Source organism: Perognathus longimembris, chromosome 23, assembly GCF_023159225.1.
Source record: "Perognathus longimembris pacificus isolate PPM17 chromosome 23, ASM2315922v1, whole genome shotgun sequence".
Lineage (NCBI taxonomy): Eukaryota > Metazoa > Chordata > Mammalia > Rodentia > Heteromyidae > Perognathus > Perognathus longimembris.
Genome location: NC_063183.1, coordinates 14,524,846 through 14,548,976, shown reverse-complemented (window position 1 = coordinate 14,548,976; position 24,131 = coordinate 14,524,846). Strand labels below are relative to the sequence as shown.

At 47.2% G+C, this 24,131-nt stretch overlaps 1 protein-coding gene across 3 annotated transcripts in view; it reads left to right on the top strand.

Annotated features, from left to right (window-relative positions):
* The window catches only part of Ubn1 (ubinuclein 1), a 28,990-nt gene that overhangs the window by 2,652 nt on the left and 2,207 nt on the right, over positions 1 to 24,131 (top strand). Inside the window, exons 2-17 of one of the 3 annotated variants that reach the window (XM_048331702.1) lie at positions 1,044 to 1,332; positions 4,586 to 4,672; positions 5,139 to 5,234; positions 5,779 to 5,913; positions 6,533 to 6,636; positions 7,299 to 7,737; positions 14,688 to 14,758; positions 16,993 to 17,122; positions 17,278 to 17,396; positions 17,581 to 17,709; positions 17,849 to 17,992; positions 18,800 to 18,850; positions 18,948 to 18,990; positions 19,959 to 21,047; positions 22,225 to 22,474; positions 22,670 to 22,759. In XM_048331702.1, the coding sequence (XP_048187659.1) occupies positions 1,084 to 1,332; positions 4,586 to 4,672; positions 5,139 to 5,234; positions 5,779 to 5,913; positions 6,533 to 6,636; positions 7,299 to 7,737; positions 14,688 to 14,758; positions 16,993 to 17,122; positions 17,278 to 17,396; positions 17,581 to 17,709; positions 17,849 to 17,992; positions 18,800 to 18,850; positions 18,948 to 18,990; positions 19,959 to 21,047; positions 22,225 to 22,474; positions 22,670 to 22,759 (3,226 nt within the window). In that variant the 5' untranslated portion in view covers positions 1,044 to 1,083. Of the gene's footprint in view, positions 1 to 1,043; positions 1,333 to 4,585; positions 4,673 to 5,138; positions 5,235 to 5,778; positions 5,914 to 6,532; positions 6,637 to 7,298; positions 7,738 to 14,687; positions 14,759 to 16,992; positions 17,123 to 17,277; positions 17,397 to 17,580; positions 17,710 to 17,848; positions 17,993 to 18,799; positions 18,851 to 18,947; positions 18,991 to 19,826; positions 21,048 to 22,224; positions 22,475 to 22,669; positions 22,760 to 24,131 lie in introns of all 3 variants that reach the window. The other 2 variants (XM_048331700.1, XM_048331701.1) reach the window with 2 other exon arrangements.

The window sequence follows — 24,131 nt, the reverse complement described above, 5'->3', positions numbered from 1 at the left end:
GTCTAGAAATGCCAGGTATTTAAAAATGAAGAATAAAAATGAGCATATTAAAATGCTATAAAAATTTTCAAACTAGCAAGACACCGGTGGTTCATATCTGTAGTCCTAGTTACTTGGGGAGCTGAGATCTAAGGATTGCAGTTTGAAACCAGCCCAGACAGATAAATCTGAGAGAGAGACTCTTATCACCAGTTAACCAGCAAAAGGCCAAGACTTGAAGTATGGCTCTAGTGTAGAGTGCCAGCCTTGAGTGAAAATGCCAAGCAAGAATGTGAGGCCCTGAGTTCAAGCCCTGGCACCAAAAACAAAAAAAAAACGAAAAAACTTTCCAAAATAGTGCAACATTGGCTAAAGAGTCTCTAAGTCATAGATTAATATCTCAGATAACTTTCCAAAATGGACCTTAGATACTGAGGCATTACTCTATACTATATGCCAAATCAGCAGGGAATAGAAGGTTATTTAATTATTGATGCTAGGGAAAAACAAAGTTAGAGCCTGTCTAAGTTCTTATTGGAAAAGGCATAAGAGAAATGGCATAAGAGAAATGGGGAAGGTTATACACGAAGAGTATGATTTTCACCAGGTAACTGTTGGCTTATGACTTGAATTGTGGGATTTGCAGTGATCCTCATATAGTTAGGAAAAATTTAATACACAGAATGAATTACCTAACCTGAAAAGGCAATGAGTGATGACTAAAATAAATGTAAGTATAGATTCTTTTTTTTTTTTTGGCCAGTCCTGGGGCTTGGACTCAGGGCCTGAGCACTGTCCCTGGCTTCTTTTTGCTCAAGGCTAGCACTCTGCCACTTGAGCCACAGCGCCACTTCTGGCCATTTTCTGTATATGTGGTGCTGGGGAATTGAACCCAGGGCCTCATGTATATGAGGTAGGCACTCTTGCCACTAGGCCATATCCCCAGCTCCAACTATAGATTCTTGACAATAAAATTCTTTTAAACTTAAATCTGTATAATTGAATAGGAAATGTTTATTTTTATCATCTTGGTTTGACCTGGCTCTTCTTTTCAATGTCAACAGAAGCCATGCAGTGACACCTGCTAAGACTTGTTTGGTAGCCATGTCGGAGCCCCACAGGGTCCAGTTCACCTCTCTCCCAGGTTCTCTGAATCCTGCATTTTTGAAGAAGTCTCGAAAAGAGGAAGTTGGGGGCACAGAGCAGCATCAGGACTGTGAGCCAGCTGCAGCAGCTGTTCGGATTACACTCACCCTCTTTGAGCCAGATCACAAACGCTGCCCAGAGTTCTTCTACCCTGAGCTGGTGAAGAATATACGTGGGAAGGTGAAAGGCCTTCAACCCGGAGACAAGGTACTCTTCAGTGTCCATAATCACTCTGCAGACATAACATGAAGGGGGGTCAACATGTGCATATGAGCCTTCCTAGCAGAGAAGTAAGGCTCAAGAGGCCCAGGCTGCCCCAAGATTCCTCATTCACAACAAGCCCAATGCCAGCCGGTCCTGCCACTGGACATGAAGGGAGAGCATTCTTTCTAGAATCACTTGTCTACTTACACTAGAGAGAAGTGTACAGTGTGACACCAAGGGAATTTTGAGTTCTGGCTAATTACATAAGTGAAAGAAACAATACATTTTTGTCATGTTGAAGTTGTAAATGAGACCCTTGATTGTTGCAGTGGTAGGGTTCTGCTAGGCATTTTCCTTTACAAGGGCATTTCCCTCTGTTTAGTGGGAAGACAAGAAGAGATTCACTGCTCATCTCTTGGATTTTTTTTTGCCAGCCCTGGGGTTTGAACTCAGGGTCTGAGAACTGTCCCTGGCTTCTTTTTGCTCAAGGCTAGCACTGTACCACTTGAGCCACAGTGCCACTTCTGGCTTTTCCTATATATATGGTGCTGAGGAATCGATCCCATAGTTTCATGTATGTGAGGCAAGCACTCTACCGCTAGGCCATATTCCCAGCCCATGGAAATATTCAGTAGTTTTCTTTCTCTTGTGGGTGAAAATCTGATTCTGCCTTTTTCTCCCCATAATTCACTTGTAGTTTTTCAGCTTGGTTTCTTAAATTTCCTTATTTTCCTGGTAGATTTGTTTTGCCAAGCACTAAGGAGTTCATATTAAATCCAGTAGTGCTCATCACTGATGTGGTTTCTTAATTAACTACTTAAGTTATATGTGGTCATTGTAGAAAACTTAGAGGATACAGATTAACACAAGTTTTTTTTGTTTTTTTTTTGCCAGTCCTGGGCCTTGGACTCAGGGCCTGAGCACTGTCCCTGGCTTCTTCCCGCTCAAGGCTAGCACTCTGCCACTTGAGCCACAGGGCCGCTTCTGGCCGTTTTCTGTATATGTGGTGCTGGGGAATCGAACCTAGGGCCTCGTGTATCTGAGGCAGGCACTCTTGCCACTAGGCCATATCCCCAGCCCCAACACAAGTTTTTAAACCACCTATTTATAATATAGACTGTACTAGTACATAAATGGTATTCCATTATGAGTACGTAATATAACCATTTAACTCGTTTTTTGAGAGACATTGATACTAAGGTTTGAAGTTAAGGTTTCAGACTTGCTAGATAAATACTATACCATGGGAGGGTCTCCAGCCATGGTTATTTGAGATAACATTTTGCCTTTTTCCTGGGCTGGCCTGGACCATGGTCCATTTATGCTTCCTACTGTAGCTGGGATGTCAGGTGCACACTATTGCATCTAACTTTTTCTGTTGTGAATGGTGTCTCATGAACTTTGTTTTGCCTGGGCTGACCTCAGACATAGTCCTCCTGATCTCAGCCTTCCAAGTAGCTAGGATTATAGATGAGAACCACTATACTTGGCTTTATTTAATTAATTTTTATTTTGCCAGTCCTGGGGCTTGAACTCTGGGCCTAGGCACTGTCCCTGGGCTCCTTTTGCTCGGGAAACTTGGCTTTTCTTTGCTTTTTCTTCTTGAGGTCTTGCTGTGTAGCCCACGCTGGCCTGTAATTCCCAGTCCTTCTGTCTCAGCCTCTCAAGTTTTGGGATTATGCCCAGCCAGAAGTGTTTTGTTTTCAAACAAGCATCTAATCATTATAGGTTTTAGTGTATTCTGAAATCTTATGCATAGCTTATGAGATATGCTTTTATTAGTCTTAAAATAGTCTCTTATTGCCAGGTGCAGGTGGCACACCCTTATAAGAAATCTAAGATCTAAAAGATCTAAGGATTGTGGTTTGAAGCCAGCCAGGGAAGAAAAGTCGATGAGACTCTTTTCTCCAATTAATCACCAAAACACTGCAACTAGAGCCTCAGCTCAGGTGGTAGAGCTCCATCCAGCCTAGAGTGAAAAAGCAAGCACCCAGGCCCTGAGTCCAAGCCCTAGCCTTGGCAGGCGCACACACACAAACACACATCTTAAGATTCTTTGTGAAAGACGCTTAAAGCCTAACTATGGAAATTTTACTTGATGAGCAAGAATAAGATTATATAATAATAAACTTTGGGAGAGTTCATGAAAATACTTGGAAGTATTGAGATTAGAATACGAGAGGAAGGTGGGGTCTTGAAGTTTGGTTTCCAAAGATAGGAATTCTGCAAATCTGGGTTTTGACTTTGAGCAGTACAATTCAGACCACTTTTCCAAACAGAAAGGCAGACACTTGTCAAGAATTTGTACAATATTCAGTGGGTTCTTTACCTCTGAGCCACTAACCATGTTAGAAGTCAGGCTATGGACCCCCTCTTTGAATGTTCTTAAGTGCATGAGATTACTGAGTTACAAGGGGAAACTAATATAGAGCACAGTTCTGTAGACATTGAGCACCCCACCTTTTACTTTCTGTGAAGACCTATAGTCTCAAATGCCCATTGTAGGCATTTGACCAAGTTTTGTTGAATTTCATGCATTGCAATTTTACTTTTAAACAATTAAGATAAACTTACACCGTATCTTTTTCTGAAAAATAGTTTTTATTATAGACTTCGTAGGTGCTGAGTCATCAGTGAGCATTCTATGAACAGGACTGTGGAACTTTTCTAGTATGGGTTGCACTGGAGTGTGAACCCCAAGCTGTGTGTTTGCTATGCAGGTGCTCTCTGGCTTGAGCTATGTCCTCATCTTGTTTTTGTTTGTTGGGTTGCTTGCTTGCTTTCAGTTTATATATATATATATATATATATATATTTTTTTTTTTTTTAAATAGGAACTTGTATCTTTTTGCCCTGGGTTGCCATGGGCTGTAGTTCTCTTACCTGGGCCTCCCTAAGTTTTTCTAGACTTGGCATCAAACCTTAGTTGTCCTAATCTGTACCTCTTGAGTAGTTGGGTTTATAGGCTTGAGCCATCATGCCTGGCCCAGGACTGTGTAACTTTTTTTTTGGGGGGGGGGGGGGGGGCTAGTCCTAGGGCTTAAACTTGGGGCCTAGGCACTGTTCCTGAGCTTTTGCTCACGGCTAGGATTCTATCACTTGAGTCACAGCACCATTTCTGACTTCGTTTATGTGGTGCTGAGGAATTGAACCCAGGGCTTCATGCATGCTAGGCGAGCACTCTACCACTAAGCCACATTCCCAGCTCTATGATAACTTTTGGTGACTTAATTTTTATGGAATTATCTTTCTGCAGAAAAAAGATCTGTCAGATCCTTTCAATGATGAAGAAAAGGAAAGGCACAAAGTGGAAGCTCTGGCACGGAAATTTGAAGAAAAATATGTAAGATTTTTCTCTTGGGCAACAACACAACCTCATTAGGTGGGAGAAGTCTCCAGACATTTACATATGCCTTTGGTGGATTATCATGTAATCAACTCTGGTTTGGAAAGAAGCATAGTGCTCAGAGAAAACAGCATGCAGTTATTTGAATATGTTAAGGTACAGAAATCTTGCATGGCAGGGGCAAGTAAGCTAAAGGGGCAAATGAACAGGGCCTGCAACCAGCCTTAAAGGAAGTGTTTTGGTACAAAGAATGACAAGGCAATTTATTCTGCTGCCATTTTGTGCAAATACAAATCTGCCCTATTTTCAAAGGTCATTAGGGAAGGAGGTTTTGGGGTGTATATATAACTGACGGTTCCAGTATCTCACAGCATTTTATCAATAGCTGATGTAGCTTTCTCAGTACAACATTTAATTCTGTGTACTTATCAAAAAGCAACTGACTCCTGCTTCCAAATTTCAGGGTGGAAAAAAACGTAGAAAAGACAGAATACAGGACTTGATTGATATGGGGTATGGTTACGATGAATCAGACTCCTTCATCGATAACTCTGAAGCGGTAAGTACTTAATAAAAAATTCCCTATCAGAACTACTGCACATGGTTCCTGTAGATAGTGGCTGGGACATGGGAGAGAGGGGAGACAGGGCAGCGTGTCTTCCTAGCATGAGCAGCACAAGTCTGAGCTCTGTCTGCCTTGTTGTTGGCACATCCCTGATTAGTGGGAGGACTTCCTAATAAGTATGCATTCTGAAGAGTGACAGAATTGTAGTCACATCTCTCTTTCTCTCTCTCTTTTTATTTTTTTGGCTGGGCCTGGGGCTTCAACTCAGTCCTGAGTACTGTCCCTGAGCTTCTTTATGCTCAAGGCTGATGTTCTACAACTTGATATACAGTGCCACTTCTGGCCTTTTCTGAGTAGTTTATTGGAGATAAGAGTCTCACAGACTTTACTGCCTGGGCTGGCTTTGAACTGCGATCTTCAGATCTCAGTCTCCTGTTAGGATTACAGGCGCCAAGCAATCTCATCTCCTAAGAAACAATTGGTGTCTTTGGGTCATAGAATCAGAACTGGGGCTGATGTTTTTATTTTCACCCTTCAGTATGATGAGCTTGTTCCTGCTTCTTTGACCACCAAGTATGGAGGATTTTACATTAACTCCGGAACCCTGCAGTTTAGACAAGCATCGGAATCGGAGGATGACTTTATTAAAGAAAAGAAGAAAAAATCCCCAAAGGTTAGACCATGCTTGCTCTTAGATTACAGAAATGCTCCTTTGGTGTGACCCTATGAGGTTGGTAGGTGACTCCTCAGACGGTGTCACTTCTTGGAATGGCTCAAGAAGTTAGCAAAGAAGCAGAACTGTGCCAAGGTGATATGACATGGGGTGTCAGTCAGCCCTCAGTGTGTCCACATCATGGGATACTCCAGCAGCACAACAGGGTTGTGTCTTGAGCTGGTCTCAGACTGGGGAAGAGAGCAGTGAGGGCATGTGTCTTACCGTTGCTGGCCCTCCTCTGTAGACACGTAGAGCTGTGACCCACTGAGAACCAGCCAACCAACACTGCCTGTAGTTTAACATGAGAGGTAGAGCCCTCATCCAGCCCATCCAAAAGAACAAGGTTCCAGGCTCGGAGTGGCTGCCGAGGTCTCCATCCCTGGGTGTTTCCAGGAAGACACGATTGGTGGGAATGCTGTGGGTTTGTGGTCCGAGAGCAGTGCTCTGAGAGCCTTTTTGTTCATGGATGTGAGCCAGGTCTCAGGAGGTGCCCTGGGCGGGGCAAGGCCAGTGCGTGTAGTGCACTTGCTCCCTGACTCAGGGAGCCGCGTAACTGTGCCTTGTCTTTAATTCTCAGAAGCGGAAGTTGAAGGAAGGTGGTGAGAAGATAAAGAAGAAGAAAAAAGATGACACTTATGACAAGGAGAAGAAATCGAAAAAGTCCAAGTTTTCCAAAGCCGGGTGAGAGGCAGCAGCTTTTCGCTAGGATTAAGTCTGACCCGTGAGGGCAGGACACCCGGGAGCTGACTGGCCCTCCCTCCCAGCTTCAGAAGCACCAGTAGGGCTGGGCCCTCACACTCGCTCTCACCTCCCACAGGTCCCTGATGGGCATAGGCAGCCGCTGTTATCTCTGTTCCCCTGTCAGTGTTGGCAGCTATTTCTGTCACTGTGATTGCCGATGTTCCTTGCTCTCTCGGGGGCTTCTCTGGCCCAGTTCTGCTTCTGTCTCTGCTGTCTGCCCTTGTCTTCTGTGGTCATGCCTCTTCACTCAGTCTCCCCCTAGCTGCCTCAAGTTGCTGCTGTTCTCTGCTGCTCCTGCTTTCTCCTTGAAACACCTTGCTTGCCCTTTCCCTTTTTTGCAACCTTTTATTTCAGCCTGGCAGTGGTTCTTAAAAACTCATCGGATATTTAGCTTATGTGACACTGAATTGCTAACCTGTATTCACTCTCAAGCTTTGGTCCAGCAAGAAGGAGCTCCATATGCCAAGAGGAGGGAGGAGAGATAACAGGGTGGACTGACTGAGGCTCTCCTGGAGACTTTGCCCTGGGAGCAGGGGTGAAGGCCTTTTGAGTAGCTTATGGAGGGCCCTGTAGCAGAGTAACCATTTCCCTCTTGCTTGCAGCTTCACAGCCCTCAATGCCAGTAAGGAGAAGAAGAAGAAGAAATATTCTGGGGCGCTAAGTGTTAAAGAAATGCTGAAGAAATTTCAGAAGGAGAAGGAAGCTCAGAAAAAGAGGGAGGAGGAGCATAAGCCTGTAGCTGTGTCTGCATCAGAAGCTCATGGTCTGCGGGAACTGGAGAGTGCCTCTGACCCCTTGCTCTCTCTCTTTGGCTCCACTTCTGATAATGACTTGCTCCAGGCTGCCACTGCCATGGACTCACTGACTGATTTGGAGTTGGAGCATCTGCTCAGTGAGTCTCCAGAAGGAAGCCCTTTTCAAGATGTGGATGATGGAAGCGATTCCCTTGGGGTGGGACTGGAGCAAGAATTTAGGCAGCCCTCTTCCCTCCCTGAAGGCCTGCCTGGGCCCCTGGAGAAGCGCATTAAGGAGCTGGCTCAGGTATGATGATACCGTCTGGCTGGGCTTTCCTGCGAGCACTTGGGGCAGTTTGGCTTTGGTTCTGCACTGCATGGAGCTTGGTGCCCAGAGAAACTCTTAGTGAGTTGGCAGCGAAAGTATATATTCTTTCCAGGCTCTCCTCCTCTTCGCCTGAGTGAGAAAACAACTTTCATTTTTAGGTCGTTTTGGTTCCTTCACTTTGGGAAAATAGATTTTTCTTGGGGAAATTTTATTCTTTTTCTATTTTCTGCTTCTCGGTTTCTTTCCCATTCAGTGTCTTTGCTTTTGTGCACTAAACACTGGGTGTTGGCAGCAGGTCGCTGAGGCAGAGTTATCTTAGCATTCTTTTGAAGATTTGGGGAAGCCACTGAAGTTTGTAAACATGAAAGTGGCCGTATACTATGTATATTGGCTGCCTGTGGGTTTCTGTTGCTCCCTGTGCTGGGTCCGGTCAATAATGGCAGTCATCACTGGTGTGACTGAACACATGGTAACCAACAGAAAGGAGCATTGAGCTCAACAGCTGGAGTGCTGTCCAGGCCCATCAGCAGGAGCAGCTGCCTTTAGGGCACCTGGCTACCTTCTTCCGGTGACCTAGCATCAATCCCTAAGCACTATGAGCTTAGTGTATTTTGCAAGTTATAATTCCATTACCTTTTGCTTGTTTTGTTTTGCAGCCAGTCCTGGGGCTTGAACTCAGGGCCTGAGCATTGTCCCTGGCTTATTTTGCTCAAGGCTAGCAATCTACCACTTGAGCCACAGTGCCACTTCCGGCCTTTTCTGTCTATGTGTTGCTGAGGAATTTAGCCCAGGGCTTCATGCATGCTAGGCAAGCACTCTACCGTTGAGCCACATTCCCAGCCTACCATTACCTTTTAAAGAACAACTTGTATACTCTGACTCTACTGCATCTCTAGTGGCATTTATACTCAAAAGCTGCAAGTTTTTTTTTTGGCCAGTCCTGGGGCTTGGACTCAGGGCCTGAGCACTGTCCCTGGCTTCTTTTTGCTCAAGGCTAGCAATCTGCCACTTGAGCCACAGCGCCACTTCTGGCCATTTTCTGTATATGTGGTGCTGGGGAATCGAACCCAGGGCCTCATGTATATGAGGCAGGCACTCTTGCCACTAGGCCATATCCCCAGCCCCGAGCTGCAAGTTTTGGACTAGTGATTCTCATAGGCTTTTCAGAATCACTGTTAGGTCTAATAACATGTATGTTTCAGAAAGGGCGAAATAATAACCAATGCTGCAGATGATTTTCTCACTTGTAGAAGATACTTGAGCACAGCCTATAGAATAGATAAAACATACTATTAAATCTCTAGTTCCTCACTGTTAGTTTATGTGCAGTGGTGAACATGAGTATTCATTTGAAAGTAATGAATCTAAGTGAATTGTACCAGGGAATCAGAATATAGTTTTAATGTGATGTTGAGGTATAGAAGGAGTTGAACCTAAACTTGGCAAGCTTGGTCATACTTTCTGAACTTTTTCCTCAGAATTTATATATTTTTAATTATTATTATTAAATTTTATTGATAAGATGATGTGCAGAGAGGGTATAGTTACATAATAAGGTAGTGAGTACATTTCTTGTCATATTTGTTACACCCCCCCTTCATTTTTCTTTCCCTTCCCCAGTTCAGATAAGCATATATACAATATCCAGTGTACCAGAATCATATACAGTGACCACAGGGGGTACGTCAAAGGAAATTCAGAGTTCATATTTTTAAAAATTACTCCTTTTCAAACCTCTCATTTGTAATCAAATTGTTTTTTTTTTTTTTTTTTTTTTGGCCAGTCCTGGGCCTTGGACTCAGGGCCTGAGCACTGTCCCTGGCTTCTTTCCGCTCAAGGCTAGCACTCTGCCACTTGAGCCACAGCGCCGCTTCTGGCCGTTTTCTGTATATGTGGTGCTGGGGAATCGAACCTAGGGCCTCGTGTATCCGAGGCAGGCACTCTTGCCACTAGGCTATATCCCCAGCCCCGTAATCAAATTGTTTTATACCCTCTAAAAATCTTGTAAATTCTGTGCATTAAAAGTAAGTACTATGAGATAGTAGATGGTTAGAGTTTTGAGAAAAGTCAAAGCAAAATTCTTGGTATATTGTCATTCCTGCCATGTTATGTTCTGTCTAGTGTGGTCACTTATATTCTGTCTTGCTTTCTGGGGAAAGATGGAGATGTTTGTAGCAGGAATGCAGTACAGTACCACAGCCTGAACAATGATGGGCTATGTGTGAGAAGGCTTCCCTGAGTGGGTGTGCTTTTGGCAAGCTGCCCCTCCCGAGTGACTGCCTTTGGGTATGACAGATAGCCTTGAAGATTCCTACACAAAGTGGGCCAGAGTTCTAGTGGGGTGCTGACCACTGGAGAGGTCAATATTCTGTGTTGAACATAGTGTTTAAGTGGGAAGTTGACATTGTAGCTGGTGCTGCTCCATATATTAGAAACTGGAAAGCAGGGTGGGGAGTACCTCATCCCACTATTCTAAAGCCAATTTCAGTTTGTCTTTTCTAGTCTTTATGTTCATGTTTCTGTGCAGCTGTGACTGTAGTTGTAAATGTTTCCTTCTTCTTCCTTTTTTTTTTTTTTTTTTTTTTTTTTTTTTTGGTCAATTGTGAGGCCTGGGTGCTGTCCCTGAGCTCTTCAGCTCAAGGCTAGCACTCTACCACTTTAAGCCACAGCTCCACTTCTGGTTTTTGAGTGGTTAATTGGAGATAAGAATCTCACACACTTTCCTGCTCAGGCTGGTTTTGAACTGGGATCCTCAGATATCTGCCTCCTGAATAGCTAGGATTACAGGCATGAGCCACCAATGCCTGGCTTTTTTTTTTTTTTTTTGCCAGCCCTGGAGCTTGAACTCAGGGTCTGAGCACTGCCCATGGCTTCTTTTTGCTCAAGGCTAGCACTTTACCACTTGAGCCACAGTGCCACTTCTGGCTTTGTCTATATATGTGGTGCTGAGGAATCAAACCCAGGGCTTCATGTAGGTAAGGCAAGCACTCTACCACTAGGCCATATTCCCAGCCCCAGTCCTTTTTTTTTTCTTAATAAATATTATTATAACTTCCTCATTTTAATGGCTACATTAACAAAAAGGCTATTTTTTAGAAAGATAATTAATTTCAAAGAACTCCCTGGGGTGGAGGTAGGGGAGGGGGTGGGAGGGCTGGGAATGTGGCTTAGCAGTAGCGTGCTTGCCTAGCATGCATGAAATGAAGCCCTGGGTTCAATTCCTCAGCACTACATAAAACAGAAAAGGCTACAAGTGGGCGCTGTGGCTCAAGTGGTAAAGTGCCAGCCTTGTGCAAAAGGAGGCTAGGGACAGAGTGCCCAGGCACTAAGTTCAGCCCCAGGACTGGCAAAAACAAAAAAGAAGTCCTTGGATGCTTTGTTCCTGCCAGGGCTCTGTACTTGGGCACCTTTGGCCCGTCCATGTGTGCGTGATGCTCTGAACCCCCCAGTCCCTGGTGAGAATGTGTCGGGAAAGGAGATCTTCCCAGGGAAGAATGCATTGTACACTAAAAGTTGCATATAATCCAAAAAACCTAGAGTGGATATTTGTACCCTTAATAAGGAGTTCTGTCCTGGATCTTGAAATGGACATTGCTTGTTAAAATTAAACTCCATGTATATGTCATTAGCCTGTATTTCTCACTTTATTTTCACTCTCAGTTTTCTATGGAGGTTGTATATATCACATGAGCAGCCCAGGTTGTTAGGGAAGCTAAGTGACTCCCCTTTCTTGGATGGGGGTTCTCCATGGGAAGGGATCTGTCTGGTCTTCTTTTTGTGATCTACTTCAGTACATAGCAGATTCTGCTCTGATGGGTAATGGTCCTTTAGAGAAAGTACTTTGCTTATGGAAAGCAAAAGGAAATCTCGTGATTCGATGGCCCTGCCCTGACTGTGCCTTTGATTGGGCCTTTGGGTGTGAGATCACAGAGATGCTGAAAAAGCTCAGGTATGAAGCCAAGCCCTTTAGGTAACATCTTGGTATAGTTACTTCACTAGCTGCCTAGCTTGGGGCATGTAGATGACCCAGGTCTGTTTAAGCACAAAGGGAGGGGTGGAGGGGTGTACCAATACCGAGAACAGAAAAGAAATGCATAAGCTGGGCACTGGTGGCTCATGACTGTAACCCTAGCTACTTAGGAGGCTGAGATCTAAGGATCACAGTTCAAAGCCAGCCCAGGCAGGAAAGTCCGTGAGACACTGATCGCTAGTTAACCACCAGAAAACGGAAAGTGGAGCTATGGCTCAAAGTGATAGAGCACTAGCCTTGAGCAAAAGATCCCAGGGACAGTGCCCAGGCCCTGAATTCAAGCCCCATGACTGACAAAAAAAAAAAGAAACAGACTCTAATGGCACCCCTCCATTCTTTCCTCCTATCAAGTTAAAACCTCTACCCCACCAGAAATCCAGGGAGAAGGAGAATAAGGGGGAGAAACCCCAAACATTTTCCTTCTCTTTTTTTGTCAGTTTTGGGTCTTGAGTTCAGGTTTTGGGTTCTGTCTCTGAGCTTTGCTCAAGGCTAATGCCCTACCACTTGGAGCCACAGCTCCATTTCCAGTTTTTACATGGTTAATTATAGATAAGAATCTCACATGGGCTGGGGATATGGCCTAGTGGCGAGAGAGCTTGCCTCGTATACATGAGGCCCTGGGTTCGATCCCCCAGCACCACATATACAGAAAACGGCCAGAAGTGGCGCTGTGGCTCAAGTGGTAGAGTGCTAGCCTTGAGCAAAAAGGAAGCCAGGGACAGTGCTCAGGCCCTGAGTCCAAGGCCCAGGACTGGCAAAAAAAAAAAAAAAAAGAATCTCACAGACTTTCCTGCCCAGGCTAGCTTCACACTGTGAGCCTCAGATTCTCAGCCTCCTGAGTAGCTGTGATTACTGGCATGAGCCATGGACACCTGGTTAATTCCAGTATCTTTAAAGCACAAAGTGGAATTCTAGATTCTTCTGAAAGTGTGAGAAATTGCACATGCCTACCCTTGCCTCCTTTCTTCCATCCCTTTTTTGTCATACCTTTCATATGTGGCCTCTGGGCCATTTTCCAGCCCAGGCATCTTCAGAAGCTTGAGGTTTGCATATCTTCTTTGAGTTGGTTGTGGTTGACTGGTATTAAGCTTTTCTTTCTTAGTATGCCTTCTTACAGTGATACCTGGTTATTTGTTGAATCATTCATATGCTGACATTTATTATGGACCTTTTACATGATAGGTAGTTATTGGCAAGTAAGAGTTCTTTGCTATGTGAATAAACAATAGATTGGACAAAGGACTATAGGTTAACAGCAGAATGAAATACACTGTGCTGTGTTTGAATGTCTAACAAGTTGACCAGATGAACAGCTAGATTTAAGGAGAACAAACAGAAGCTGTCAGTGTTGGGAGGGGTGGGGTGGGGCTGGGATCCTAGTACTAAACTGGAGACTTGACCCGTGGTGGGCTCACCCCTATAACCTAGCAACTCAGGAGGCTGAGATATGAGGATCATGGTTCAGAGCCAGCTTGAGAAGGAAAGTCCATAAGACTCTTATCTCCAATTAACCAACAAAAAGCCAGAAGTAGAGATATGGCTCAAGTGATAGAGCACCCATTGTGAGCAAGAGCATGAGGTCCTGAGTTCAAGCCCCATTACCAGCATCAAAAATGAAAAAGATTGGGGCTGGGGATATAGCCTAGTGGCAAGAGTGCCTGCCTCGGATACACGAGGCCCTAGGTTCGATTCCCCAGCATCACATATACAGGAAATGGCCAGAAGTGGCGCTGTGGCTCAAGTGGCAGAGTGCTAGCCTTGAGCGGGAAGAAGCCAGGGACAGTGCTCAGGCCCTGAGTCCAAGGCCCAGGACTGGCCAAAAAAAAAAAAAAAAAAAATGAAAAAGATCACTTCCTCCTAAACAGTCATCTTGTCACCATTTGCCGACATTATTAATTAGTAATAATAAAAATGCTTATTATTTCAAGTCTGACTTCAGGAGTTTTATTTTGCCTGTAGCCTTCAGACCAGCAAACTGTTGTTTATTAGGTTAGTGGCCTCAACCCTCTCTGCATATGAGAGACACAAGGGTTACATACAAAGAACTCTGTTGACTGGACTTGGGCCAGTTCTGGGGCTTGAACTCAGGGCCTGAGCACTGTCCCTGGCTTCTTTTTTCTCAAGGCTAGTAATGTACCACTTGAGCCACAGTGCTACTTCTGGCCTTTTCTATATATGTAGTGCTTAGGAATTGAACCCAGGGCTTCATGCATGGAAAGCAAGCACTCTACTGCTAAGCCATATTCCCAGCCCCTAGGCACTTTGAAAGAAAACTCATTTCTGGGTCTTGTCCTCAGAGATCCTGGTTTGATGGATCGGGTGGGGAATGTTGCCTGGCCAACTTTCAGCCTGCTGTGAATCCACCAGCTCAGGCAGTTGTGGACTCTGCTGCTGGGGTCAAGTCAGGGTTCTCCAGAGTGCTGGCTGAGCAGGAAGCTGTCGGGTTCCAATGGTCTAGGTTAGGAGAGTTTGTGGGATGCCCTAAGTAGACCATGAACTTTCCAAGGATGGTAATGTTCAAGCTACACATTGTTGTTGGGAGGATAAAAAGCCTTTTAAGTATTGTAGGTTTTTTGAAGGTTGTTCATTGTTTTTCTGCTCTCAATGTGTGAAAATCTCAGCTCATGGTACAGTTGATAGTGTATAGTTGATTGCTGGGCAGCCAGTGCACCTGGCCTCTGCCTCAGGATGATTGGGCCTCTTTGTAGCTTTTTGTTGTGTGACTGCTGCTGACATCCTGGGGTTGCTCAGTCCACACATGCAGCCTTCTTTGGGGACTGAGGCAAAGTCACCATAGTGATGGAGAGGATTTCATCAACAGATGACACTGTGCCTGTGACTGAGTGGGAGGGATGCATGGGGAAGGGCACTAACACTGTTACTGTCCACTGTGACCCAGGCTGCCAGAACTGCTGAGGGAGAGAGCAGACAGAAGTTCTTCACCCAGGATATGAATGGCATCCTACTGGAGTGAGTACTGTTACTTGTTTACATCTGCTATTCTGAGCCTGGGGGAGCAGAATTGACTCCACCCAGAACATAGCCTAATGTATTCAAGGCTACTCTGCTTTGGGATGCTGGTCAGCATCTCTTGCTTGTTCTCTTTTCTCATTTCTCCTAATCTCAACACCCCTTACTCCTCCCATCACGTTTCTCCCCTAGACTGTGCCTCCAAGCCCTGAGTTATGAGACCTGTGAATCTAAACTGGATTCGTCTGTCCAGTCCTCCTGTTTATGTTATTCATATAGCAGGAGTGTGTGGTTCACAGCTAGGTACCTTGCATATGAAAAGCCAATTGTCTAAGAGATTGTCTTACCCTGGCCATAATGGATTGGAAACTTGGATCAGGTAGAATAGGCTGGCAAGAACACCTAAGGCACAGAATAGATGAGAGGTTTATGTCATCAAGGAACCCACTTGAGAATGTCAAACAAGACAGCTCAGGCACTAAAGGGAGTTTTATGTTTATCCAGCTGAGGAAACTTAGAGAAGTGAGGATTTCCTTCATCTCCTAATCATGTAGAACTGGGAATGATGAAAAGAAACACTGCTGGAAAAGTATTTCTTGCTGTCCCCAAGATGTTTATTACTTTCCACTTTGAAACTTTTTTTTGGGGGGGAGGGGGTCATTTGTGGGGCTTGAACTCAGGGCCTGAGTGCTGTCTCTGAGCTCTTTAGTTCAAGGCTTGCACTCCAGCACTTTGAGTCACAGCTCTACCTCCGGTTTTCTGGTGGTTAATTGGAAATTAAAGAGTCTCACAGACTTTCCTGCCCAGGCTAGATTCAAAGTGTGATCCTCAGATCTCAGCCTCCTGAGTAGTAAGGATTACAGGCGTGAGCCACTGGCACCTGGCTCATTTTGAAACTTTTATGTTTGTAAGATTTATTCCTCATAGCCTGTTCTCTTAAGCTTTGTTTTTGTTGTTGTTGTCATTGTGGTGTCGTGTGTATGTGTGTGTATGTGTGCATGCATGTGCGTGTGTGCGCACATGTGTGCACCTGTCCTAGAGCTTGAACTCAGGGCCTGGGCAGGGTCCCTGAACTGCTTTTACTCAAGGCTGGTGCTCTACCACTTGAGCCACAGTTCCACTTCTAGTTATTTGGTAATTTATTGGAGACTAAAATCACACAACTGGGCTGGGGATATAGCCTAGTGGCAAGAGTGCCTGCCTCGGATACACGAGGCCCTAGGTTCGATTCCCCAGCACCACATATACAGAAAACGGCCAGAAGCAGCGCTGTGGCTCAAGTGGCAGAGTGCTAGCCTTGAGCGGGAAGAAGCCAGGGACAGTGCTCAGGCCCTGAGTTCAAGGCCCAGGACTGGTCAAAAAAAAAAAAATCACACAACTTTCCTACCCAAGCCGATTTTGAACTGTAATCCTAACATCTGAGCCTTCTGAATAGCTAGGATTACAAGTTCAAAACACCAGCGCCCAACTTAGGCTCTGGTTTTTGGTTTTTGTTTGTTTGCCAGTCCTGGGGCTTGAACTCAGGGCCTGAGAACTGTTCCTGGCTTCTTTTTACTCAAGACTAACATTCTGCCACTTGAACCACAGTGCCACATCTGGCTTTTTTCTATATATGTGGTGCTGAGGAATCCAACCAAGGGCTTCATGTATGCGAGGCAGGCACTCGTACCACTAGGCCATATTCCCAGCCTAGGCTCTGTTTTGTTTTGTTTTTTAAATTTTTTTTTTTTTTGTCATTTGTGGGGCTTGAACTCAGGGCCTAGGTGCTGTTCCTGAGCTTTTTTTTTTTTTTTAAGCTCAAAGCAGTCTACCACTTTGAACCACAGTACCAATTCTGTTTTTCTGGTAGTTAATTGGAGATTTCTGAGTTTCTAACTTTCTTTGCCAGGCTGGCTTTGAACTGTGAGCCTCAGATCTCAGCCTCCTGAGTAGCTAGGATTACATGCATGAACCACCGGCACCCAACTTAGACTCTGTTTTTGGACCTATGACTTGGTCATGTCCTTGCCCAAGAGTCTTGATCTACTTTTCCTCGCTAAGTTGGTCAAGTTAGAAGTGGTTCTTGATTGTTGATTACTGAAGATCTGTTGCCATGGCCACTTTGTGACACTGTATAGTTTACAAGCTAAGTTTGGGCCTGCTTTTGGTCTCTGGCTTTCCTCTGCATGAAGGTGGCCTAGGAAGAGACAGACTGGCAGGTTGCAGGCCACTGACAACCCTCTTCTGTTCTTCAGCATAGAGGTGCAAACTCGGGAGCTGAGTAGCCAAACCCGTTCTGGGGTATATGCCTATCTTGCCTCGTTCCTGCCCTGCAGCAAGGATGCTCTGCTCAAACGTGCCCGCAAGCTTCACCTCTGTGAACAGGTGGGTGGCTGGCTTCATAGCCCAGCTGAGGGCTGGTGGCATCTGCATAGGGGCACCCCTGCTGCTGAGCCACCTCCCTTGGATACCCTTGGTGTATGTCCTTGGGGTGAGAGTGGTATATGAGCCAGGCCTGTGCCTTGTGCTGTTCTCTACAGGGTGGGCGTCTGAAGGAGCCTCTCCAGAAGCTCAAGGAAGCCATTGGCAGGGCAATGCCTGAGCAAGTGGCCAAGTACCAGGACGAATGCCAGGCCCACACACAAGCCAAGGTGGCCAAGTACGTATGTTCAGTGCTCTTGTGCACACACACACACACACACACACCCCGCCTGCCCCTCCTCCTCATCACAATTGTCAGTGTTCCCTTTCACCCTGTAGTTGGAGTCAAGGGAGTGGTGTGGGGGGTAGGAAAGGGTAGATGGGAGGACCTCAGGGCTGATTTGCTTTTGTTCCCTCTGTAGGATGCTGGAAGAAGAGAAAGACAAGGAGCAAAGGGAACGAATTTGTTCTGATGAGGAAGAAGATGAAGAAAAGGGTGGCAGAAGGATAATGGGGCCCCGGAAGAAATTCCAGTGGAATGATGAGATCAGGTGCGTCCACTCTGGAGCCTGGCCTCCTTAGAGATTTGTGGGGCTGGTACCTGAGCGTGTCCTTGTGTAACCAATGATGTTCACGGGGCTGCTGCAAGCAGTATGCATAGCAAGTGTCTAACATCTGCCTACTCCTCAGGGAGCTGCTGTGCCAAGTGGTAAGGATCAAGCTGGAGAGCCATGATCTGGAGAGGAATAAGGCCCAGGCTTGGGAAGACTGTGTGAAGTCATTTCTGGACACTGAGGTCAAGCCTCTGTGGCCCAAAGGCTGGATGCAGGCCAGGTGAGAACCAGTGTGGTGAGGCGAGCCAGAGCCGGCAGCCCATCAGACAGCGGTCCAGTACTGCTTTTGTAAAGCTAGACCAACAAAGAGTCACTGTGAAGTGAGACTCAAGTCAGGTGTCACCTGAGTAAGTGGGAAACATCCTGGGAACGATGAGGGTCTCCTCGCCGAAGGGAACTTTTCTCCTTCTCAGTCTTTGTACCGTTTGAGTTTGAAATTAGCTGTTGACTCTTCTCCCCCATGTGTACTTTGCTGTTTTGGTGTCATGGTTCCTACCAGGGGCTGAGAGGTGGAGTCATTTGGGGACTTACTCATGGCCCTGGGAAGTTTCATTTGCAAGTAGCAGGCTAACACCTTACTGGATGGACCTCCATGCCAGCCTTCTTTCCAGAAGTGACAGATGTCATTTCCCACGATAATGACAGTCATAGTCTCCATTGAGCTTGAGCTTGATTCATTTGTGGTTTGGACAAATTACATAGCCTTTATGTTTGGAAAAGACATGCAGTGGGCCACTCAGTGTTTTCTCCTTAGGAGGGCTGGGCACAGCAGCCATGAAAGTGCTGCTGCCTTAGGGTGGCTGCAAGAGACCTGGCCAAAGCCACAGCCTTTCTCAGTATATCTTCCGTAGCCTCCTGTCTTTGGGGTGGCTGCTGGAGCCTCTAGACCCTCAGAGAGTTGGGCTTACCAGTTAAATAGGTTTAATTAGGAATAGCCACTGGGTACTGGGGCTTCCAAGGAAAGGTCTAGAAGCAGAGTTGTGGTGTCCAGGGGCAGATGCAATGGCCAGAATTCTGTTCCTTTCAGGACTCTGTTTAAAGAAAGTCGACGAGGTCATGGACACTTGACATCAATCCTGTGAGTGTGTCAGATTTCCACCTTGGGGGACACCTTTGTTTTTGTCTCCTTATGTGAATCTCTGCTGACCCTTTTCTGTGTTCATTCCTTTGAACAGGGCCAAGAAGAAAGTAATAGCCCCTTCTAAAATCAAGGTGAAGGTAAGTCCTCTACTGGGCCCCACACTAGCCTTCCTCCTCTTCTGGCAGAGCAGCTCACCAAGCCTGGGGAACAGCTGTTCAAATGGCACTCAGACTTGTACCAAGGCAGAGGCCTGAGCTGGGTACCTAACCCCCCACCCTCACTCAGTTCTCCACAACCTTCCCCCTCTCATCACACTCCTGGTGGGGGTGGGGATCTAAGTCAGCAGCCAAGGCCAGGGGTGGGGGAAGCTTGAAGCTGTGAAGGCTTGTGTCCCCGTGGTAGGCCTCTTAGGAGGAGGCAGTCTTGGCTAAGTGCAGCAGATGGGGTGCACAGATAGGAAAGCTACCTTAGAGGGGTTTGTGCTCCTCTTGATGCAGAGAACATTGCCAGTTGCCAAGATTTTACCAATTCTTGGGCTTTTGCTCAGGCTAAAGAGACCTCAAGAATCAGTCATCTATTTCTGAGTCCCTGTCCAGCTTCTCTAGTGTCTGAGAGAGACAGGGATGACAAGATAGATCTAAGGACTGAGGTAGGCACTAAGAAAAGTCAAAGAGGAAAAGGCAGTTCTCAGGTTGGGCCTGTATGCTCTCGGAAGAGGAGCAAAGTTTCCCTGTGGGTATATTAGCAACAAAGTGTGTTGGGGGAGATACGGCCCTGGCCAGCCTTGTACCCATCAGACAGCACTGGAAAGAAAGGCAGGCAGCATACCTGCCCTCTTCCATCCCATGCTTTGTAGTCACTCAGAAAGGCTCAGATCTGTGCAGCGTGGGTCTTTTTTTGTGCTTTCCATCCTCGCAGTGGGCCAGTGCTGGCACCTTTGGACAGTTCTAAGCAGTATTTCTGCTCTCTTTAGGACTCATCCACTAAGCCTGATAAAAAGGTTTCTGTCCCATCAGGACAGATTGGCAGCTCTACTGCTTTGCCCTCAGAACACCAGGGGGGAGGCCTGAGCCTTGGGGCTGCCAGCAGAGAACTCCCATTGCAGGTGTCTGGTGGCCTTGTTGATCCTGCTCCTGTCCATCTGGAGGACTCATTGGATGAAGACTTGGTCCGGAATCCTGCCGCCTCGGTAGAAGCCGTGGCCAAGGAGCTGGCCGTACTCAGTGGCAGAGCATCTGGAGGCTCAGAGCTCACGTTGCCCGCACCCTCCAGGACACCGGCAGACAGAGGCTCTGGTGCTTTGTGCATGGAAGAGAAAAGGAACTTTGTGAAGTCCAGTCCTTCCACACCCTCCCCTGTTAGCACTCTGCAGTCGCCGCTCAATTTTCTGGCTGAGCAGGCTCTAGCACTTGGGCAGTCCTCTCAGGAGAAAAAGCCAGAGAGTTCTGGCTACAAAGAGCTGTCCTGCCAACCTCCCCTCAGCAAGGGCCTGCCTGAAGCACATCAGGCCAAAGCAAAGCACCACAGCCTGTCACGGACGTCTCACGGATCCCAGGCAGCAGCTCCCGTGCCTGGCCCCCAGCTCAAAGTCTTTCACGCGGGCTCCCAGCCACAGAAAAGCTTCACTCCACCAGCCCCGTTTGTCAACAAGCTCCAGGGCCCCAAGGCCTCCTCCCCTCAGTGTCACCGTTCTCTGCTACAGCTGGTGAAGACGGCTGCCAAAGGCCAGGGCTTCCATGCCCCCACAGCAGCCTCCTCGGGAGGCCCACCCTCCTCAAGCAGCAGCTCTCATAAGAGCTCGGCCTCCTCCTCCACTGCCCTGAGCCATGCAGTGAAACCGCACCCAGCCATGTCTGCAGGGCCATCATACAAGAATAACCCCTTCTCCAGCTCTGTCTCCAAACATGGGGCATCTTCTGGCAGTCCTTCCTCTGGAGCTGTGCCCACACAGAGCTCTGGATCTGGGAGCCTACTCCCCAGCATGCAGCCCCCCTCTACAGGGCAGCCCGCCAACCGGCCTGTCCCAGGCTCAGCAGTGAAAAAGCCACCTGTGTCCCAGAAGCTGACCCTGGTGGCCCCTCCTGGTGGTCCAAATGGGGATTCCAGTGGTGGGACCCAGGGAGTGGCAAAGTTACTGACCTCATCCCTGAAGCCCGCTGCGGTTAGTAGCGTGACATCGTCTACCTCCCTGCCAGTGAGTATCTCGGGTCAGCTGTCCCACTCTCGGGCTGCCCTGGGCTGGGAATGTGGTCAGGAACTGAAAGTCAGGTGGGGACAGTGAGCTCAGTGAGGAGAGGAAGACCAGGTTCCTGCTTGGTCTCATCAGGATAGCCTGACCATCTCTAGAGGTGAGTAGAGCCAAAACCCAGAGAGCGCCAGTCTTGTAGCATCTGCTAAGCACAGAACCTGCCCTCCACAGTCCTGTGCATCCCTCCATGCTGTGGAAGAATGCTGCCCCAGGACCTCAGTCTTCTGAGAGCAGAACAGGCAATCAACTCTGACTGCAGAGAACTCTATAGGTCAAAGGTGTCTGACTTGATATAGTCCAGCAGCTAATGAATACTGTATGGGAGCAAAGTGGAAGAAGTTTGGGTCTGGCACAGAATTCCCAGTATTCAGGAGACTTGAGGCAGAATGATCAAGGTTTGAGGCCAGCCTGGGCAAAGTCATCATGGGACACTATCTGAAAAGTTAAATGCAAGAGGTCTGGGAGCATGGCTCATGATAGAGAGCCTGCCTAACAAGCATGAAGCCCTAAGCTCAGTACCCAGTACCACAGAAAAAGAGTTTGGATGCTGACTGGGAAAATGGAGTTTTTTGTTTTTGTTTTTCTTTTCCAATATATATACGGAACTGTAGACAGGTCTGGCCTGAGGGTCTCTTTTCCCTCTTGTGACCACCCTGTGAAGTGTGCACATTTGTTTCTAGGTGTTTTTCCTGGGTAGGTGGGGGAACAACATATTTGCTACATGTATTTCTATGACAAATACAGAAATATGAGTTCTTGAAGTCTATAAACATACACATATGCTCACATTGCATCATGGGCATTCATACAGTATTGTTTTTTTCCTTCACAAAGGAGACATATTTAATATCTACTCTACCCTGGAACACTCCAAGCCAGTTTTCACACACTGCCCTATTCCCTTTTTTTCTCCCCCACAGGGGGAGAGGGAGGGTAGCTACACAGTAGGAGGGTGCGTTCCCAGGGGTATTGTGTATGTATATGTGTGTGCATGCGTGTGTGTGTGTGTGTGTGTGTGCGTGCGCGTGTGCGCGCATGTGCCCATCTCGCATGGAATCAAGTGTGGTATGAGTCAACTATGACTAGAACCAGGGTTCTGACCACTTGGCTCTTTCTTCCCCAGAAAGGAACAGGTGGGGCTGTGCTGCTGACCAGCTCCTCTCCCTTAAACCTGCTGTCTTCATCCTACAAGTCCAGCAGCTCCAAGCTGCCGGGGGCCATGAACTCTAGTTCGCTGGGGATCATAACCCCAGTCCCATTCCCAGTGCACATGCTCTCCTTCAGTGCGGACTCCTCTGCCAAAGCAGGGGTCTCCAAAGATGCCATTGTCACCGGCCCAGCCCCTGGGACCTTCCACCATGGCCTCAGCCACAGTAAGTGCTTGTTTCCTGTCTCCTCCCTGTGTGGTATTCGTGGCCATGGGGAGCATCCTTGGGAGCCCCCACCTCTGGGTGTGGTCTCAGACTAGCCCACTTGTCTTCTGGGCTCTGATCTTCAACAGACGGCTGCCTTTCCATCCCATCTTCAATGTGTGTGTTTTGTTCTTCTCTCCCTCCTGTTTCTCTCAGGTCTTCTGGCTGGCTTGCATTCCAGCCCGCCCCACGCAGCGCCTCTCCCACACGCTGCTGTGTCCACTCATGTCCCGCAGAGTCTGCCAGGTAAACACCAGAAGGGCAGCGTGCCATATGCTCTGTGCACACTTCTCCATCTTTTGGTGCTGCCTGCTGCTGGGGCTGTCAGTGTCTGCCTCGCTGTTTTGTCCTTGTCTTGCCTTGTCCTTTCAGACTTGGGCTTTACAGTCTCTTCCACTTAAGAGATTTTCCCTGGCCCCTACTTGGGAGATCCACTGAGTCAGACTTGGCCTATACAAAAATTATGTGGCCTTTAACATTACTTTTCCATTTTAGTTTAAAAGAAGGAAGGGAAGCTGGGTACAGGTGGCTCATGCCTATAATCCTAGCTACTCAGGAGGCTAAGATCTGAAGATGTGGTTTGAAGCCTGCCAGCCAGGAAAGTCTCTGGGACTCTAATCTCCAATGAACCACCTCAAAGTTGAAAGTAGAGCTGTGACACAAGTGGTGGCATGCCAGCCTTGAGCACAGAAGCTCCGGGATAGCACCCAGGCCCCAAGATCAAGCCCCAGGACCAACACACAAAAAAGGAAGGATACTAGGTGCCAGTGGCTCATGCTTGTAAGGATGACACCGTTCATGTAAGGAAGGAGAACATAAGGCCCTGAGTCCAAAATCAGAGCTGAGCTTAGTAGCCCTACGAGTTTGGTGTGGAGTAAGATACCTTGTGGAGAGCACTGGTCCTTCTGCCCTTGTCTGCAGTGGGCCTCTAGCACTCATACTTGAAGCCAGAGCCTCCCTAGTGAATGCCAGAGGCCATCTCAGTGCACGGATGGTTCATTGAGCTGCAGATGGAAATGTGGCTGCTTGGAAGAGACAGATGCGAGCTTCCCTCAAACGGTGCTGCCACAGGAGCAGCTGCAGAGCCACCTGGGCACAGGCTGTGCTGTGCAGAGGAGAGATGGCCTGCCTCGGCTGGCTCTGAGGAACAGTCCTCTTAGAGAAAAATCACTGAAACCAAAGTCTGGAATTTTCAGCCAAAGCAGAAAAAAGGGAAAAAAAAGTTGCTTTCTCTGTCCATTTTTCTGTGTTTCCTTGAGTATTTATCAGTCATTCAGAAGGGTTGCAGATGTGGCTCAGTGGTAGCACATTTGTCTAGCATGATTGAGACCCTGGGTTCCATCTCCAGCACTGAAAAAAATAAATCAGACCTGTGCTAAAACAAGTGTCCCTGGGGCAAGCTTTTGTCTTTTTGTGCTGTGTGTAGGCTCTGAGTGGCTGGCTGCCAGAGAGTGTCAGGGCTGGCTCCCCACAGTGACCCGTGCTACTTTGCTCTCCCCTCACCCCGTGACTCGATGCTTTAGTGCTTTTGCAACTCTACCTCCAGTGCCCAGGGTCTTCTGAAAGCAAGAGAAGGCTCCTTGTGTCTCCGAGTTCCACATGATCGTCATCCTTGCCA